Raw genomic sequence first — 18,448 nt, 5'->3', positions numbered from 1 at the left:
AGTAGATCCCACTGAAAAGTTCTTGCATGGAATCTTCCGAATGGAATCGCTTCGTAAGAAGCCACCATTTTTCCCAGGACCCTCGTGCACTGATGCACTGACACCTGGCCTGGTTTTAGGAGGTTCCTGACTAGCTCGGATAACTCCCTGGCCTTCTCCTCCGGGAGAAACACCTTTTTCTGGACTGTGTCCAGAATCATTCCTAGGAACAGTAGACGTGTCGTTGGAATCAGCTGCGATTTTGGAATATTTAGGATCCACCCGTGCTGACGTAACACTACCTGAGATAGTGCTACTCCGACTTCTAACTGTTCCCTGGACCTTGCCCTTATCAGGAGATCGTCCAAGTAAGGGATAATTAAGATGCCTTTTCTTCGAAGAAGAATCATCATTTCGGCCATTACCTTGGTAAAGACCCGAGGTGCCGTGGACAACCCAAACGGCAGCGTCTGAAACTGATAATGACAGTCTTGTACTACAAACCTGAGGTACCCTTGGTGAGACGGGTAGATTGGGACGTGGAGATAAGCATCCTTGATGTCCAGAGACACCATATAGTCCCCTTCTTCCAGGTTTGCTATCACCGCTCTGAGTGATTCCATCTTGAATTTGAACCTCTTTATGTAAGTGTTCAAGGATTTCAGATTTAAAATTGGTCTCACCGAGCCGTCCGGCTTCGGTACCACAAACAGCGTGGAATAATACCCCTTTCCCTGTTGTAGGAGGGGTACCTTGATTATCACCTGCTGGGAATACAGCTTGTGAATGGCTTCCAAAACTGCCTCCCTGTCGGAGGGAGACTTTGGTAGAGCAGACTTCAGGAACCGGCGAGGGGGAAACGCCTCGAATTCCAGTTTGTACCCCTGCGATACTACCTGTAGAATCCAGGGGTCCACTTGCGAGTGAGCCCACTGCGCGTTGAAATTCTTGAGACGGGCCCCCACCATGTCTGAGTCTGCTTGTAAAGCCCCAGCGTCATGCTGAAGACTTGGCAGAAGCAGGGGAGGGCTTCTGCTCCTGGGAAGCGGCTGCATGGTGCAGTCTTTTTCCCCTTCCTCTGCCCCGGGGCAGGAAGGAATGGCCTTTAGCTCGCTTGTACTTATGGGAACGAAAGGACTGAGTTTGAAAAGACGGTGTCTTTTTCTGCTGATGTGAAGTGACCTGGGGTAAAAAGGTGGATTTTCCAGCCGTTGCCGTGGCCACCAGGTCCGATAGACCAGCCCCAAATAACTCCTCCCCTTTATACGGCAATACTTCCATATGTCGTTTGGAATCCGCATCGCCTGACCACTGTCGCGTCCATAACGCTCTTCTGGCAGAAATGGACATAGCACTTACTCTTGATGCCAGGGTGCAAATATCCCTCTGTGCATCACGCATATATAGTAATGCATCCTTCAAATGCTCTATAGTTAACAGTATATTGTCCCTATCCAGGGTATCAATATTTTCAGTCAGGGAATCCGACCACGCGACTCCAGCACTGCACATCCAGGCTGAAGCGATTGCTGGTCGCAGTATAACACCAGTATGTGTGTATATACTTTTAAGAATATTTTCCAGCCTTCTATCTGCTGGTTCTTTGAGGGTGGCCGTATCAGGAGACGGTAACGCTACTTGTTTAGATAAACGTGTGAGCGCCTTATCTACCCTAGGGGGTGTTTCCCAACGCGTCCTAACCTCTGACGGGAAAGGATATAGTGCCAATAATTTTTTAGAAATTAGCAGTTTTTTGTCGGGGGAAACCCACGCTTTATCACACACCTCATTTAACTCATCTGACTCAGGGAAAACTATTGGTAGTTTTTTCACACCCCACATAATACCCTTCTTTGTGGTACTTGTAGTGTCAGAAATGTTCAATGCCTCCTTCATTGCCGTGATCATGTAACGTGTGGCCCTACTGGACATTACGTTTGTCTCCTCACCGTCGACACTAGACTCAGTATCTGTGTCTGGGTCTGTGTCGACCCACTGAGGTAACGGGCGTTTTAGGGCCCCTGACGGTGTCTGAGACGCCTGGACAGGCACTAATTGATTTGCCGGCTGTCTCATGTCATCAACCGTTCTTTGCAAAGTGCTGACATTATCACTTAATTCTTTAAATACGATCATCCAGTCAGGTGTCGACTCCCTAGGGGGTGACATCACTAACCCAGGCAATTGCTCCGCCTCCACATCATTTTCCTCCTCATACATGTCGACACACACGTACCGACACACAGCACACACACCGGGAATGCTCTGATAGAGGACAGGACCCCACAAGCCCTTTGGAGAGACAGAGGGAGAGTCTGCCAGCACACACCAAGCGCTATATATATATATATATATATATATATATATATATATATATATATACAGGAATAACCTTATATAAGTGTTATTCCCTTATAGCTGCTGTTTATATAATTTTTAGCTGCCAATAGTGCCCCCCCTTCTCTTTTTTACCCTGATTCTGTAGCAAGTCTGCAGGGGAGAGTCAGGGAGCCGTCCTTCCAGCGGAGCTGTGAGGGAAAATGGCGCTTGTGTGCTGAGGAGATAGGCTCCGCCCCTTAACGACGTCCTTATCTCCCGCTCTTTTCTGTAAAAATGGCAGGGGTTAAAATACATCCATATAGCCCAAGAGCTATATGTGATGTATTCTTTTGCCAACCTAAGGTATTATCTGTTATATTGCGTCTCAGGGCGCTCCCCCCCAGCGCCCTGCCCCCTCAGTGACCGGAGTGTGAAGTGTGCTGAGAGCAATGGCGCACAGCTGCGGTGCTGTGCGCTACCTTAGTCTGAAGACAGGATCGTCTTCTGCCGCCGATTTCACCGGACCTCTTCGCTCTTCTGGCTCTGTAAGGGGGCCGGCGGCGCGGCTCCGGGACCCATCCAGGCTGAACCTGTGATCGTCCCTCTGGAGCTAATGTCCAGTAGCCTAAGAAACCCAATCCACTCTGCACGCAGGTGAGTCCGTTTCTTCTCCCCTTAGTCCCACGATGCAGTGAGCCTGTTGCCAGCAGGACTCACTGAAAATAAAAAACCTAAAATACACTTTTATTCTAAGCAGCTCAGGAGAGCCACCTAGCCTGCACCCTTCTCGTTTGGGCACAAAAATCTAACTGAGGCTTGGAGGAGGGTCATAGGGGGAGGAGCCAGTGCACACCACCTGATCCTAAAGCTTTTATTCTTGTGCCCTGTCTCCTGCGGAGCCGCTATTCCCCATGGTCCTTACGGAGTCCCAGCATCCACTAGGACGTCAGAGAAATACCCAAATAAAAACAGGACACGCATACCGTGATAGTAAAACTTTATTACACACATGTCGACACACACATACTTACCTATGTTCACACGCCGACCTCTGTCCACTTGTCCAAGTAGAATCCACGTGTACCTGTGAATAAAATTATACTCACCTCAATCCAGTGTCCAGATTATAATCCTCGTACTTGGCAAAACAACAAAACGAACACCCGGACCAAACGGACTGAAAGGGGTCCCATGTTTACACATGGGACCCCTTTCCACGAATGCCGGGACCCCACGTGACTGCTGTCACAGAAGGTCCCTTCAGCCAATCAGGAAGCGCTACTTCGTGGCACTCACCTGACTGGCTGTATGCGCGTCTGCTGTCAGACAGCGCATCGCACAGCTCCCTCCATTAGTTTCAATGGTGGGAACTTTGCGGGTAGCGGTGGGGTTACCCGCGGTCAGCCGCTGACCGCGGGTGACCTCACCGCTGACGCAAAGTTCCCACCATTGAATATAATGGAGAGGCTTTGCGATGCGCTGTCTGACAGCTCAGACGCGCATACAGCCAATCAGCAGAGTGCCAGGACGTTGCGCTCGCTGATTGGCTGAAGAGACCTTTCTGTGACAGCAGTCACGGGAGGGTCTCTGCATTCGGGGAAAGGGGTCCCATGTGTAAACATGGGACCCCTTTCAGTCCGTTTGGTTCAGGTGTCCAGTTTTTTTTTTGCCAAGTACGAGGATTATTTTAAAAGATCCGGACACTGGATTGAGGCGAGTATAATTTTTTTCACAGGTACCCCGGATTCTTCAGTGACGAGGGGGGCGTGGCAGTCGGCAGGTCAACATAGGTAAGTATGTATGTGTCGGCATGTATGAAATAAAGTTTTACTTTCACGGTGTGTGTCTCCTGTTTTTATTTGGGTATTTTTTTCCAGTAGAACTACAAATACCAGCGGGCCCGTTTTTCACCCGCATGCTGGTACTTGTGGTTCTCCACGTACCAGCTTGCGGGGGAGGCTTGCTGGGACTTGTAGTACTACTGGAAAAAAACAATATTCTTTCAAATTTCTCAAGGCTATCAGCCCCCCATCCGCAGTCCTTGGATGGGGGGGGGGGGGGGGGGGGGGGACAGTCTCGGGCTTCACCCCTGGCCCTTGGGTGGCTGGGGGGGGGGACCCCTTGGTTGAAGGGGTCCCCACTCCCCCAGGGTACCCCGGCCAGGGGTGACTAGTTGGATATTTAATGCCACGGCCGCATGCGCTGTATAAAAGTAACCCCCGGCTGTGGCATTATCTGTCCAGCTAGTGGAGCCCGATGCTGGTGTAAAAAATATGGGGGACCCCTACTCTTTGTCCCCCGTATTTTTTGCACCAGGCGCAGAGCCCGGTGCTGGTTTTAAAAATACGGGGGATCCCCTGTCAGTTTTTTCCTCGGATTTTTAGAACCAGGACCGGCTCGAAGAGCCCGAGGCTGGTTATGCTTTGGAGGGGGGACACCACGCAATTTTTTTTTGGGTTTTTTCCCGTTTTTCCCAGTTTTTAAAAAATCGGATCAAAATCCGTCAAATCGGCCGTTTTTCGACAGCGGGACTGTCAAATCCGTTTTTTTATTGAATATGGTAAATTTCGGCACCCACTTGCCGGAATTCGACGGTCGAATTGTGTCGAATTAAAAAACGGGCGAAAAATTGCTGCGATTCGCCGCTAATTGCATATACCCCATAGACAGAAAGAAGTGTAAATGCACTATGTATAGGGTAAATATTTGAAGTCCTAATAAATAAAATATACAGATTTAACAATCTTTACCCCAGTTTCTTGCTGGCTCCCAACATGTTTAGTCCAGTTGCATTGCCCCTAACAGGTCTCAACTGTGCTGCTTTGACTCTTCTCTCAGATATTTTAAGGATGTGCCCCGCAGCTTTGCCAGATCCAGGTGTAAGTAGTTTGGACTGAAGAAAAAAAAAAAAAATATATATAAATATATGAAAAAGACATAATGATAGCACACACAAACAGAAAAGTAACTTGCCAGGCACAAATGTTTTGGGTGAAAAAATGCACTTTGTAAAATTCATAAAGAATAATTCTATTGCAGTATTCACAACTCCCAGAAGAAAACCGTTACAGGTTGAAACGTGTTGGAGGAGAAACAGACACAGAGACACTCTTATCAAGTTCCGTGCACGGACAATCCCTAGGCTAAGTGAGCGGTAACAACAACCGAGGAGAAATGCACCAACCCTCCGTAGAACGCTGCTAGGTAAGTCTCCGTAGCGAAGCGGGTGCTGCGGGGAAAGGCAAATCAAGCTGGACCCAGCTATATCTCCTCCCCAGGCTGCGGCTGTCCCCCGCCCGGTTTCCGTGTCCCCGGCACGGCAGAGCGGACGGGGTGAACAGCAAGTCCGGAGCACGAAAGCAACCAGGAGAGGAGAGGATCCCACTGGTCCGGCACCGCTGGAACTACAGACATCACTCAGGTACCGAATGGACATTGAACTACCATAGTGAGTGAGCGGGACTCCGCCACTCACACTTGTTACCACGATCAAAAAATCCTGCTCTCCCTGCTTTGGATATATTATTTCTAAACATTATTTATACGCATACAAATCTTTCTGAAGCATGCCATTGCTTGGACGACGTATTACCGTGAATTGACATTTATTCATGCACTTACTACTATTTACCATCAATTTACATTTATCTATTCATTCTTTCATTTACATCACTTGATGGGTCCACAAGAACAAGTGCCGTTTCGGAAACGATTAGCCAATTCAAGTGCACTCAAGTGACACAAACTGTCACTGTTCCCCCTCTCCTATATTATTTTTCCTTCTACATTTTGTCTTCTACTATTCTTTACACTTTTACTTCTATTGATGCATTTTCTCAATCGTTACACAACAGAACAACGATAATACACCAGGCTGAGCGCAGCACAAATATCCTGTTTGTGTACTCTATAATATAGTGTGGTCAACTATAATTGTGCAGCAGCTTGTCATTTAGGCAACAAAAACACTCAGTGCGCAGGTGCACAATCACATTATTGTAGTATTGGCCATGCAAAACACTGTAGTACACACCTTATGCAAGCCTGCTTTATGGTGCAATGAAAGTTATCCATTCACATTACTGTACAGAAAAGAATACTAGTCACAGATAAAAAAAAAAAAAAAAAGAAACAAAATGAATCTAATACTGTTGGACCCAACTACAAAGACAAGTATTTCAGCATCTTGGTGTTCCCTAGCTTTAAAATAGTCCGAACAATAAATAAGATTTTACTCACCGGCAAATCTATTTCTCGTAGTCCGTAGTGGATGCTGGGGACTCCGTAAGGACCATGGGCAATAGACGGGCTCCGCAGGAGACTGGGCACTCTAAAGAAAGATTTGGTACTACCTGGTGTGCACTGGCTCCTCCCTCTATGCCCCTCCTCCAGACCTTAGTTAAGGAAACTGTGTCCGGAAGAGCTGACATTATAAGGAAAGGATTTTGGAATCCAGGGTAAGACTCATACCAGCCACACCAATCACACCGTATAACTCGTGATAAACTTACCCAGTCAACAGTATGAACAACAACAGAGCATCAAACAACAGATGCCAACATAACATAACCCTTTTATTAAGCAATTACTATATACACGTATTGCAGAAAGTCCGCACTTGGGACGGGCACCCAGCATCCACTACGGACTACGAGAAATAGATTTACCGGTGAGTAAAATCTTATTTTCTCTAACGTCCTAGTGGATGCTGGGGACTCCGTAAGGACCATGGGGATTATACCAAAGCTCCCAAACGGGCGGGAGAGTGCGAATGACTCTGCAGCACCGAATGGGCAAACACAAGGTCCTCCTCAGCCAGGGTATCAAACTTATAGAACTTTGCAAAGGTGTTTGAACCCGACCAAGTAGTTGTTCGGCAAAGTTGTAATGCCGAGACCCCTCGGGCAGCCGCCCAAGGACAACCCACTTTCCTTGTGGAATGGGCTTTCACTGATTTTGGATGCGGCAAACCAGCCGCAGAATGAGCCTGCTGAACCGTGTTACAGATCCAGCGAGCAATAGTCTGCTTTGAAGCAGGAGCACCCAGCTTGTTGGATGCATACAGGATAAACAGCGAGTCAGTTTTCCTGACTCCAGCCGTCCTGGCTAAATAAATCTTCAAAGCCCAGACTACATCAAGCAACTTGGAGTCTTCCAAGTCCCGAGTAGCCGCAGGCACCACAATAGGTTGGTTCAAATGAAAAGATGACACCACCTTCGGCAGAAATTGCGGACGAGTCCGTAATTCTGCCCTGTCCATATGGAAAACCAGATAGGGGCTTTTACATGACAAAGCCGCCAATTCTGACACACGCCTAGCCGAAGCTAAGGCCAATAGCATGACCACTTTCCACGTGAGATACTTTAGCTACACGGTCTTAAGTGGCTCAAACCAGTGAGATTTCAGGAAACTCGACACCACGTTAAGATCCCAAGGTGCCACTGGTGGCACAAAAGGGGGCTGAATATGCAGCACTCCCTTTACATCTGAACTTAAGGAAGAGAAGCCAGTTCCTTTTGAAAGAAAATGGATAGGGCTGAAATCTGGACCTTAATGGACCCCAATTTTAAGCCCATAGTCACTCCCGACTGTAGGAAGTGAAGGAAACGGCCCAGCTGGAATTCCTATGTAGGGGCCTTCCTGGCCTCACACCAAGCAACATATTTTCGCCATATACGGTGATAATGTTTAGCCGTCACGTCCTTCCTAGCCTTTATTAGCGTAGGAATAACCTCATCCGGAATGCCTTTTTCTGCTAGGATCCGGCGTTCAACCGCCATGCCGTCAAACGCAGCCGTGGTAAGTCTTTGAACAGACAGGGCCCTTATTGCAACAGGTCCTGTCTGAGAGGCAGAGGCCATGGGTCCTCTGTGAGCATTTCTTGCAATTCCGGGTACCAAGTCCTTCTTGGCCAATCCGGAACAATGAGTATTGTTCTCACTCCTCTTTTTCTCACAATTCTCAGCACCTTTGGTATGAGAGGAAGAGGAGGAAACACATAGACCGACTGGAACACCCACGGTGTTACGAGTGCGTCCACAGCTATCGCCTGAGGGTCTCTTGACCTGGCGCAATATCTTTTTAGCTTTTTGTTGAGACGGGACGCCATCATGTCCACCTGTGGCAGTTCCAATCGATTTGCAATCTGCGTGAAGACTTCTTGATGAAGTCCCCACTCTCCCGGGTGGAGGTCGTGCCTGCTGAGGAAGTCTGCTTCCCAGTTGTCCACTCCCGGAATGAACACTGTTGACAGTGTTAGTACGTGATTCTCCGCCCAACTAAGAATCCTGGTGGCTTCTGCCATTGCCACCCTGCTTCTTGTGCCGCCCTGGCGGTTTACATGGGCCACTGCAGTGATGTTGTCTGACTGAATCAGCACTGGTTGGTTTCGAAGCAGAGGCTCTGCTTGACTCAGGGCGTTGTATACGGCTCTTAGTTCCAGGATATTGATGTGCAGACAAGTCTCCTGACTTGACCACAGCCCCTGGAAGTTTCTTCCCTGAGTGACTGCCCCCCATCCTCGGAGGCTTGCATCCGTGGTCACTAGGACCCAGTCCTGTATGCCGAACCTGCGGCCCTCGAGGAGGTGAGCACTTTGCAGCCACCACAGAAGAGACACCCTGGCCCTGTGGGACAGGGTGATCAGCCGATGCATCTGAAGATGCGATCCGGACCACTTGTCCAACAGATCCCACTGAAAGATCCTCGCATGGAACCTGCCGAAGGGAATGGCTTCGTATGACGCCACCATCTTTCCCAGGACTCGCGTGCAGTGATGCACCGACACCTGTTTTGGTTTTAGGAGGTCTCTGACCAGAGTCACGAGCTCCTGAGCCTTTTTCTCCGGGAGAAACACCTTTTTCTGGCTTGTGTCCAGAATCATGCCCAGGAAGGGCAGACGCGTCGTAGGAATCAGCTGCGACTTTGGAATATTCAGAATCCAGCCGTGCTGTCGCAACACCTCCTGAGAGTGTGCTACGCTGATCAGCAACCGCTCCCTGGACCTCGCCTTTATGAGGAGATCGTCCAAGTATGGGATAATTGTAACCCCTTGCTTCCGAAGGAGCACCATCATTTCCGCCATCACCTTGGTAAATATTCTCGGTGCCGTGGACAGGCGAAACGGCAACGTCTGGAATTGGTAATGACAGTCCTGTACCACAAACCTGAGGTACTCCTGATGAGGTGGATAAATGGGGACATGCAAGTACGCATCCTTGATGTCCAGAGACACCATAAAATCCCCTTCCTCCAGGCTTGCAATGACCGCTCTGAGCGATTCCATCTTGAACTTGAATTTCTTCAGATAAATGTTCAGGGATTTTAAATTCAAAATGGGTCTGACCGAACCGTCCGGTTTCGGTACCACAAACATAGTGGAATAGTAACCCCTTCCCTGTTGAAGGAGGGGAACCTTCACTACCACCTGCTGGAGATATAGCTTGTGAATTGCTGCCAACACTACCTCCCTTTCCATGGGGGAAGCTGGCAAGGCCGATTTTAGGTAACGGTGAGGGGGCGTCACCTCGAATTCCAGCTTGTATCCCTGAGACACAATTTGTATAGCCCAAGGATCCACCCGTGAGCGAACCCACTGGTGGCTGAAATTTCGGAGACGCGCCCCCACCGCTCCTGGCTCCGGCTGTGGAGCCCCAGCGTCATGCGGTGGATTTAGTGGAAGCCGGGAAGGACTTTTGTTCCTGGGAACTAGCTGCATGGTGCAGCTTTTTTCCTCTACCCCTGCCTCTGGCAAGAAAGGATGCACCTCTGACTTTCTTGCTTTTTTGTGAACGAAAGGACTGCATTTGGTAATACGGTGCTTTCTTTGGCTGTGAGGGAATATATGGCAAGAAATTTGACTTCCCAGCCGTAGCTGTGGAAACTAAGTCCGAGAGACCGTCCCCAAACAATTCCTCACCCTTATAAGGTAACACCTCCATGTGTTTTTTAGAGTCGGCAACACCTGTCCATTGCCGAGTCCATAGGACCCTTCTGGCAGAAATCGACATTGCGTTTATTCTAGAGCCCAGCAGGCAAATGTCCCTCTGGGCATCCCGCATATATAGGACAGCGTCTTTGATATGCCCTAGGGTCAATAACATAATCTCCCTGTCCAGGGTATCTATCTCCTCAGACAGAGTATCTGTCCATGCTGCTACAGCACTACACATCCAGGCCGAAGCAATTGCTGGCCTCAGAAGAGTACCAGAATGTGTATAAACAGACTTCAGGATACCTTCCTGCTTCCTATCCGCAGGATCCTTAAGGGCGGCCGTATCCTGTGACGGCAGGGCCACCTTCTTAGATAAGCGTGTCAACGCTTTGTCTACCCTAGGGGAGGATTCCCAGCGTAACCTATCCGTTGGCAGGAAAGGATACGCCATAAGTAATCTTTTGGAAACCAGTACTTTCCTATCAGGGGAATCCCACGCTTTTTCACATAACTCATTAAATTCATGTGAAGGGGGAAAAGTCACTTCTTGCTTTTTCTCCCCAAACATATAAACCCTCTTGTCAGGGACAGGGTTTTCCTCCTATATGTGCAATACATCCTTCATTGCTATAATCATGTATCGGATGGCTTTAGTCATTTTAGGCTGCAACTTTGCATCATCGTCATCGACACTGGAGTCAGAATCCGTGTCGACATCTGTGTCAACCAACTGGGATAGTGGGCGCTTTTGAGACCCTGACGGCCCCTGAGCTGTAAAATCAGACATGGGTTGAGACCCTGACTGATTATCCAACCTTTTATGCAAGGAGCTTACGTTATCATTTAACACCTTCCACATATCCATCCAATCAGGTGTCGGCGCCATCGGCGGTGACCCCACATTCACTTGCACTTGTTCTGCCTCCACGTAACCGCCCTCATCAAACATGTCGACACAAACGTACCGACACACCGCACACACACAGGGAATGCTCTAATTGAGGACAGGACCCCACAAGGCCTTTTGGGGAGACAGAGAGAGAGTATGCCAGCACACACCCCAGCGCTATATAACCCAGGGATTACACAGTAACTTAGTGTTTACCCAGTAGCTGCTGTTTATGATAATTTGCGCCTAAATTTATGTGCCCCCCCTCTCTTTTTACCCTTTTTCTACCTCGATACTGCAGGGGAGAGCCTGGGGAGCTTCCTCTCAGCGGAGCTGTGGAGAGAAAATGGCGCCGGTTAGTGCTGAGGAAGAAGGCCCCGCCCCCTCAGCGGCGGGCTTCTGTCCCGGGTCTGTGTAAATAAAATGGCGGGGGCTCGTACATATATACAGTGCCCAGCTGTATATGTGTGTCTTTTTGCCAAGAGGTATCCTAATTGCTGCCCAGGGCGCCCCCCCCTGCGCCCTGCACCCTACAGTGACCGGAGTGTGTGGGTAGTGTGGGCGCAATGGCGCACAGCTGCAGTGCTGTGCGCTACCTCATGTGAAGACAGGAGTCTTCTGCCGCCGATTTCGATGTCTTCTTGCTTCCGCCGGCTTCTGTCTTCTGGCTCTGCGAGGGGGACGGCGGCGCGGCTCCGGGAACGGACGACCAAGGTTAAGATCCTGTGTTTGAACCCTCTGGAGCTAATGGTGTCCAGTAGCCTAAGAAGCGCAACCTAGCCGCAGTTAGTAGGTTTGCTTCTCTCCCCTCAGTCCCTCGTCGCAGAGAGTCTGTTGCCAGCAGAAGCTCTATGAAAATAAAAAACCTAACTAAAATACTTTCTTCTTAGCAAGCTCAGGAGAGCTCACTAAAAGCACCCAGCTCTGGCCGGGCACAGATTCTAACTGAGGTCTGGAGGAGGGGCATAGAGGGAGGAGCCAGTGCACACCAGTAGATCTAATTCTTTCTTAGAGTGCCCAGTCTCCTGCGGAGCCCGTCTATTCCCCATGGTCCTTACGGAGTCCCCAGCATCCACTAGGACGTTAGAGAAATAAATAAAAATCTTAAACTAAAGAACTGCAAGACATTGTAATATTACACATGCTGTGAAAACAAGTATCAGAGTAGAGTAGATATTTTTAAACCATAACATAAAAACATAACATAAAAAAAACAACCTCACAAATGTGACTCAGAGTCCGATGACTACAAATTACAAATGCAGATTTGGTGCCTTCTCTACTAAACAAGATTAGCAAACATAGATGTGAAAGAAAATAAGAATTTACTCACCGGTAATTCTATTTCTCGTAGTCCGTAGTGGATGCTGGGAACTCCGTAAGGACCATGGGGAATAGCGGCTCCGCAGGAGACTGGGCACAAAAGTAAAGCTTTAGGACTACCTGGTGTGCACTGGCTCCTCCCCCTATGACCCTCCTCCAAGCCTCAGTCAGGATACTGTGCCCGGACGAGCGTACACAATAAGGAAGGATTTATGAATCCCGGGTAAGACTCATACCAGCCACACCAATCACACCGTACAACTTATGATCTGAACCCAGTTAACAGTATGATAACAAAGGAGCCTCTCTAAGGATGGCTCACTACAACAATAACCCGATTAGTTAACAGTAACTATGTACAAGTATTGCAGATAATACGCACTTGGGATGGGCGCCCAGCATCCACTACGGACTACGAGAAATAGAATTACCGGTGAGTAAATTCTTATTTTCTCTGACGTCCTAGTGGATGCTGGGAACTCCGTAAGGACCATGGGGATTATACCAAAGCTCCCAAACGGGCGGGAGAGTGCGGATGACTCTGCAGCTCCGAAAGAGAGAACTCCGGGTCCTCCTCAGCCAGGGTATCAAATCTGTAGAATTTTGCAAACGTGTTTGCCCCTGACCAAGTAGCTGCTCGGCAAAGTTGTAACGCCGAGACCCCTCGGGCAGCCGCCCAAGATGAGCCCACCTTCCTTGTGGAATGGGCTTTTACAGATTTTGGCTGCGGCAGGCCTGTGCAAGCTGAATTGTACTACAAATCCAACGAGCAATAGTCTGCTTAGAAGCAGGAGCACCCAGCTTGTTGGGTGCATACAGTATAAACAGCGAGTCAGATTTTCTGACTCCAGCCGTCCTGGAAACATATATTTTCAGGGCCCTGATTACGTCCAGTAACTTGGAGTCCTCCAAGTCCCTAGTAGCCGCAGGTACCACAATAGGCTGGTTCAGGTGAAACGCTGAAACCACCTTAGGGAGAAACTGAGGACGAGTCCTCAATTCTGCCCTATCCGTATGAAAAATCAGGTAAGGGCTTTTATAGGACAAAGCCGCCAATTCTGACACGCGCCTGGCTGAAGCCAGGGCCAACAGCATTACCACTTTCCATGTGAGATATTTTAAGTCCACAGTGGTAAGTGGTTCAAACCAATGTGATTTTAGGAACCCCAAAACCACAATGAGATCCCAGGGTGCCACTGGAGGCACAAAAGGAGGCTGTATATGCAGTACCCCCTTGACAAACGTCTGAACTTCAGGAACTGAAGCCAGTTCTTTCTGGAAGAAAATCGACAGGGCCGAAATTTGAACCTTAATGGACTCTAATTTTAGGCCCATAGACAGTCCTGTTTGCAGGAAATGCAGGAAACGACCCAGTTGAAATTCCTCTGTAGGGGCCTTCCTGGCCTCGCACCACGCAACATATTTACGCCAAATACGGTGATAATGCTGTGCGGTTACATCCTTCCTGGCTTTGATCAGGGTAGGGATGACTTCATCCGGAATGCCTTTTTCCTTCAGATGCGGCGTTCAACCGCCATGCCGTCAAACGCAGCCGCGGTAAGTCTTGGAACAGACAGGGTCCCTGCTGGAGCAGGTCCCTTCTTAGAGGTAGAGGCCATGGGTCCTCTGTGAGCATCTCTTGAAGTTCCGGGTACCAAGTCCTTCTTGGCCAATCCGGAGCCACGAGTATAGTTCTTACTCCTCTCCGTCTTATAATTCTCAGTACCTTGGGTATGAGAGGCAGAGGAGGGAACACACACACTGACTGGTACACCCACGGTGTTACCAGAGCGTCCACCGCTATTGCCTGAGGGTCCCTTGACCTGGCGCAATACCTGTCTAGTTTTTTGTTGAGGCGGGACGCCATCATGTCCACCTTTGGTTTTTCCCAACGGTGGTTTACAATCATGTGGAAGACTTCTGGATGAAGTCCCCACTCTCCCGGGTGGAGGTCGTGTCTGCTGAGGAAGTCTGCTTCCCAGTTGTCCACTCCCGGAATGAACACTGCTGACAGTGCTATCACATGATTTTCCGCCCAGCGAAGAATCCTTGCAGCTTCTGACATTGCCCTCCTGCTTCTTGTGCCGCCCTGTCTGTTTACGTGGGCGACTGCCGTGAAGTTGTCTGACTGGATCAACACCGGCTGACCCTGAAGCAGAGGTCTTGCTTGGCTTAGAGCATTGTAAATGGCCCTTAGTTCCAGGATATTTATGTGAAGTGACGTTTCCAGGCTTGACCACAAGCCCTGGAAATTTCTTCCCTGTGTGACTGCTCCCCAGCCTCTCAGGCTGGCATCCGTGGTCACCAGGACCCAGTCCTGAATGCTGAATCTGCGGCCCTCTAGAAGATGAGCACTCTGCAACCACCAAGGAGAGACACCCTTGTCCTTGGGGACAGGGTTATCCGCTGATGCATGTGAAGATGCGATCCGGACCATTTGTCCAGCAGATCCCACTGAAATGTTCTTGCGTGGAATCTGCCGAATGGAATCGCTTCGTAGGAAGCCACCATTTTTCCCAGGACCCTTGTGCATTGATGCACTGAGACCCGGTCTGGTTTCAGGAGGTTTCTGACTAACTCGGATAACTTTTTTTCTGTGAAGCCGCCTGGTTAAATTATTTTACAGGTCCACTACTGCAACAAACAGCATATGATTATTTGTAAGGCTGATGTAACATACAATTGCTCATCAAGATATCTGTTGCTACAAATGTGAGACCATTTCAGGCTGTACATAAATGCTTCACTAGATTAAAAAAGATAAACTTTATTATACCTTTGCAATTTTCATGATGACCCTGTTGTTTAAAACATAATAGCATAAATCTTGGAGTGATGACTTATGAAGACAGGGGTGTTATGTTTTGGATGCACTCTGTATATTTAGAGTAATATTCAAAATTATTGCCAGATTAACTGGCTATTTTTCTGTATACACACATATATATACTAACTTGTGTTACATATCTAAGACGTATATTAGAAAAAATATATAGGCCGATAGGATACAGAAGCCATAATTGAAATAATAGTGTCTGAAAATATATATCTCTGAACAGCGACAGGTGCTGAGAGAGTATCATCTGCTCAGCAAATAATAACAAATGCTGATATCTGATATTAACATGTAATATGTGACAATGTAACATCTTTTTGTCTCTATAATTTCAACACTTCAGCAGCAGAGTGTCAGTAACCCGCGAACCGGCTGCACTGATCTCAGTATCATCAGCCTGTTTCTAAGGTGAATGGGACACAGTGCATACTGATAGGCTGTATCTATGTTTCTATAGACTAGCATCAGTAATGGTCTCTCACCATGCATATAATGTTTGAGCACATGCATGGCAGCAGAACCACGAAGTGTGCGATATAGTCTTGCCTATATATAATCAGCACTCCTTACAACACCAGAGCTGGTTAAGTGTCAGTAGCTTTCTCATTGGCTGCACTGACCCTATGGTCATCAACCAAAAGTAGAAGTGAATGAGACACTCTCCATTAAAGCTCTGGCACTGTCTATGACTCTAGAGACTGGCACAAGTAAGGGTCTCTCAACTACGTATACAATGCAATAGCACATACGAGGCAGCAGAACCCAGAAAAATGCCTTATAAGGTCTCGACTTAATTTCTAACAGGGTCCTGCAACGTTTAGTTTATCCTCAATCAATTGGGAGGGCCTAGGCCCGATTGAGTAATACCAAAACCTGTACCCTTTTTTATTACTTGTTACATGTTGTATTGTATGTGGTGTGTCTATATTTCGCCTTTTTAGATAATGAGAATTAAATCTCTAAACCATTTTAATTATTGATCTAATAAAAGTTAAATTTTAGGAGTATTTTTTCCAATCTTTACTTTTTTCTCATTTCTACTCTCTCTCTTTCTCTCCCTATTACTGATCCAATGGCATAGCACACAATGACTAATACCAACTGTGTGCCCCATATAGGAGAGTTCTTGTTTACCCTCTAGGTAAAGTTCTGTACTAACTCGGATAACTCCCTGGCTTTCTCCTCCGGGAGAAACACCTTTTTCTGGACTGTGTCCAGAATCATCCCTAGGAACAGCAGACGTGTCGTCGGAATCAGCTGTGATTTTGGGATATTTAGAATCCACCCGTGCTGCCGTAACACTACTTGAGATAGTGCTACTCCGACTACTAACAGTTCCTTGGATCTTGCCCTTATCAGGAGATCGTCCAAGTAAGGGATAATTAAGACGCCTTTTCTTCGAAGAAGTATCATCATTTCGGCCATTACCTTGGTAAAGACCCGGGGTGCCGTGGACAATCCAAACGGCAGCGTCTGAAACTGATAGTGACAGTTCTGTACCACAAACCTGAGGTACCCTTGGTGAGAAGGGTAAATTGGGACATGGAGGTAAGCATCCTTGATGTCCAGAGACACCATATAGTCCCCTTCTTCCAGGTTCGCGATCACTGCTCTGAGTGACTCCATCTTGAACTTGAACCTTTGTATGTAAGTGTTCAAGGATTTCAGATTTAAAATAGGTCTCACCGAGCCGTCCGGCTTCGGTACCACAAACAGCGTTGAATAATACCCCTTGCCCTGTTGCAGGAGGGGTACCTTGATTATCACCTGCTGAGAATACAGCTTGTGAATGGCCTCCAATACCGCCTCCCTGTCGGAGGGAGACGTCGGTAAAGCAGACTTTAGGAAACGGCGAGGGGGAGAGGTCTCGAATTCCAATTTGTACCCCTGAGATACCACCTGAAGGACCCAGGGGTCTACTTGCGAGTGAGCCCACTGCGCGCTGAAATTCTTGAGATGTGCCCCCACCGTGCCTAAGTCCGCTTGTAAAGCCCCAGCGTCATGCTGAGGGCTTGGCAGAAGCGGGAGAGGGCTTCTGCTCCTGGGAATTGGCTGTCTGTTGCAGCCTTTTTCCCCTTCCTCTGCCCCGGGGCAGAAATGAGGAGCCTTTCGCTCGCTTGCCCTTATGGGGACGAAAGGACTGCGTCTGATAATACGGCGTCTTCTTATGTTGAGAGGCGACCTGGGGTAAAAATGTGGATTTCCCAGCCGTTGCCACCAGGTCTGAAAGACCTACCCCAAATAACTCCTCCCCTTTATAAGGCAATACTTCCATATGCCGTTTGGAATCCGCATCACCTGACCACTGTCGCGTCCATAACCCTCTTCTGGCAGAAATGGACAGCGCACTTACTCTTGATGCCAGAGTGCAAATATCCCGCTGTGCATCACGCATATATAGAAATGCATCTTTTAAATGCTCTATAGTCAGTAATATACTGTCCCTGTCTAGGGTATCAATATTTTCAGTCAGGGAATCCGACCAAGCCAACCCAGCACTGCACATCCAGGCTGAGGCGATTGCTGGTCGCAGTATAACACCAGTATGTGTGTAAATACATTTTAGGATACCCTCCTGCTTTCTATCAGCAGGATCCTTAAGGGCGGCCGTCTCAGGAGAGGGTAGAGCCACCTGTTTTGATAAGCGTGTGAGTGCTTTATCCACCCTAGGGGGTGTTTCCCAACGTGCCCTAATCTCTGGCGGGAAAGGATATAATGCCAATAATTTTTTAGAAATTATCAGTTTTTTATCAGGGGAAACCCACGCTTCATCACACACCTCATTTAATTCCTCAGATTCAGGAAAAACTACAGGTAGTTTTTTCTCACCGAACATAATACCCTTTTTAGTTGTACTGGTATTATCAGAAATATGTAAAACATTTTTCATTGCCTCAATCATGTAACGTGTGGCCCTATTGGAAGTCACGTTTGTCTCTTCCCCGTCGACACTGGAGTCAGTATCCGTGTCGACGTCTGTATCTACCATCTGAGGTAACGGGCGTTTTAGAGCCCCTGATGGCTTTTGAGACGCCTGGACAGGCACAAGCTGAGTAGCCGGCTGTCTCATGTCGTCAACTGTCTTTTGCAAAGAGCTGACACTGTCACGTAATTCCTTCCATAAGCTCATCCACTCAGGTGTCGACTCCCTAGGGGGTGACATCTCTA

The 18,448-nt window shown here is 48.2% G+C and overlaps 1 protein-coding gene across 3 annotated transcripts in view; it reads right to left on the bottom strand.

The window, feature by feature from the left end:
• SENP6 (SUMO specific peptidase 6) overlaps positions 1-18,448 on the bottom strand; it is a 343,996-nt gene that overhangs the window by 266,891 nt on the left and 58,657 nt on the right. For all 3 annotated transcript variants that reach the window (XM_063916838.1, XM_063916835.1, XM_063916837.1), the window contains exon 4: positions 5,049-5,191. In XM_063916838.1, coding sequence (XP_063772908.1) covers positions 5,049-5,191 — 143 coding nt within the window. The remainder of the gene's footprint in view (positions 1-5,048; positions 5,192-18,448) is intronic.

Source organism: Pseudophryne corroboree, chromosome 4, assembly GCF_028390025.1.
Source record: "Pseudophryne corroboree isolate aPseCor3 chromosome 4, aPseCor3.hap2, whole genome shotgun sequence".
NCBI classification, from domain to species: Eukaryota; Metazoa; Chordata; class Amphibia; order Anura; family Myobatrachidae; genus Pseudophryne; species Pseudophryne corroboree.
The sequence above is the reverse complement of the archived record's forward strand: the minus strand, read 5'-3'. Positions and strand labels throughout refer to the sequence as shown.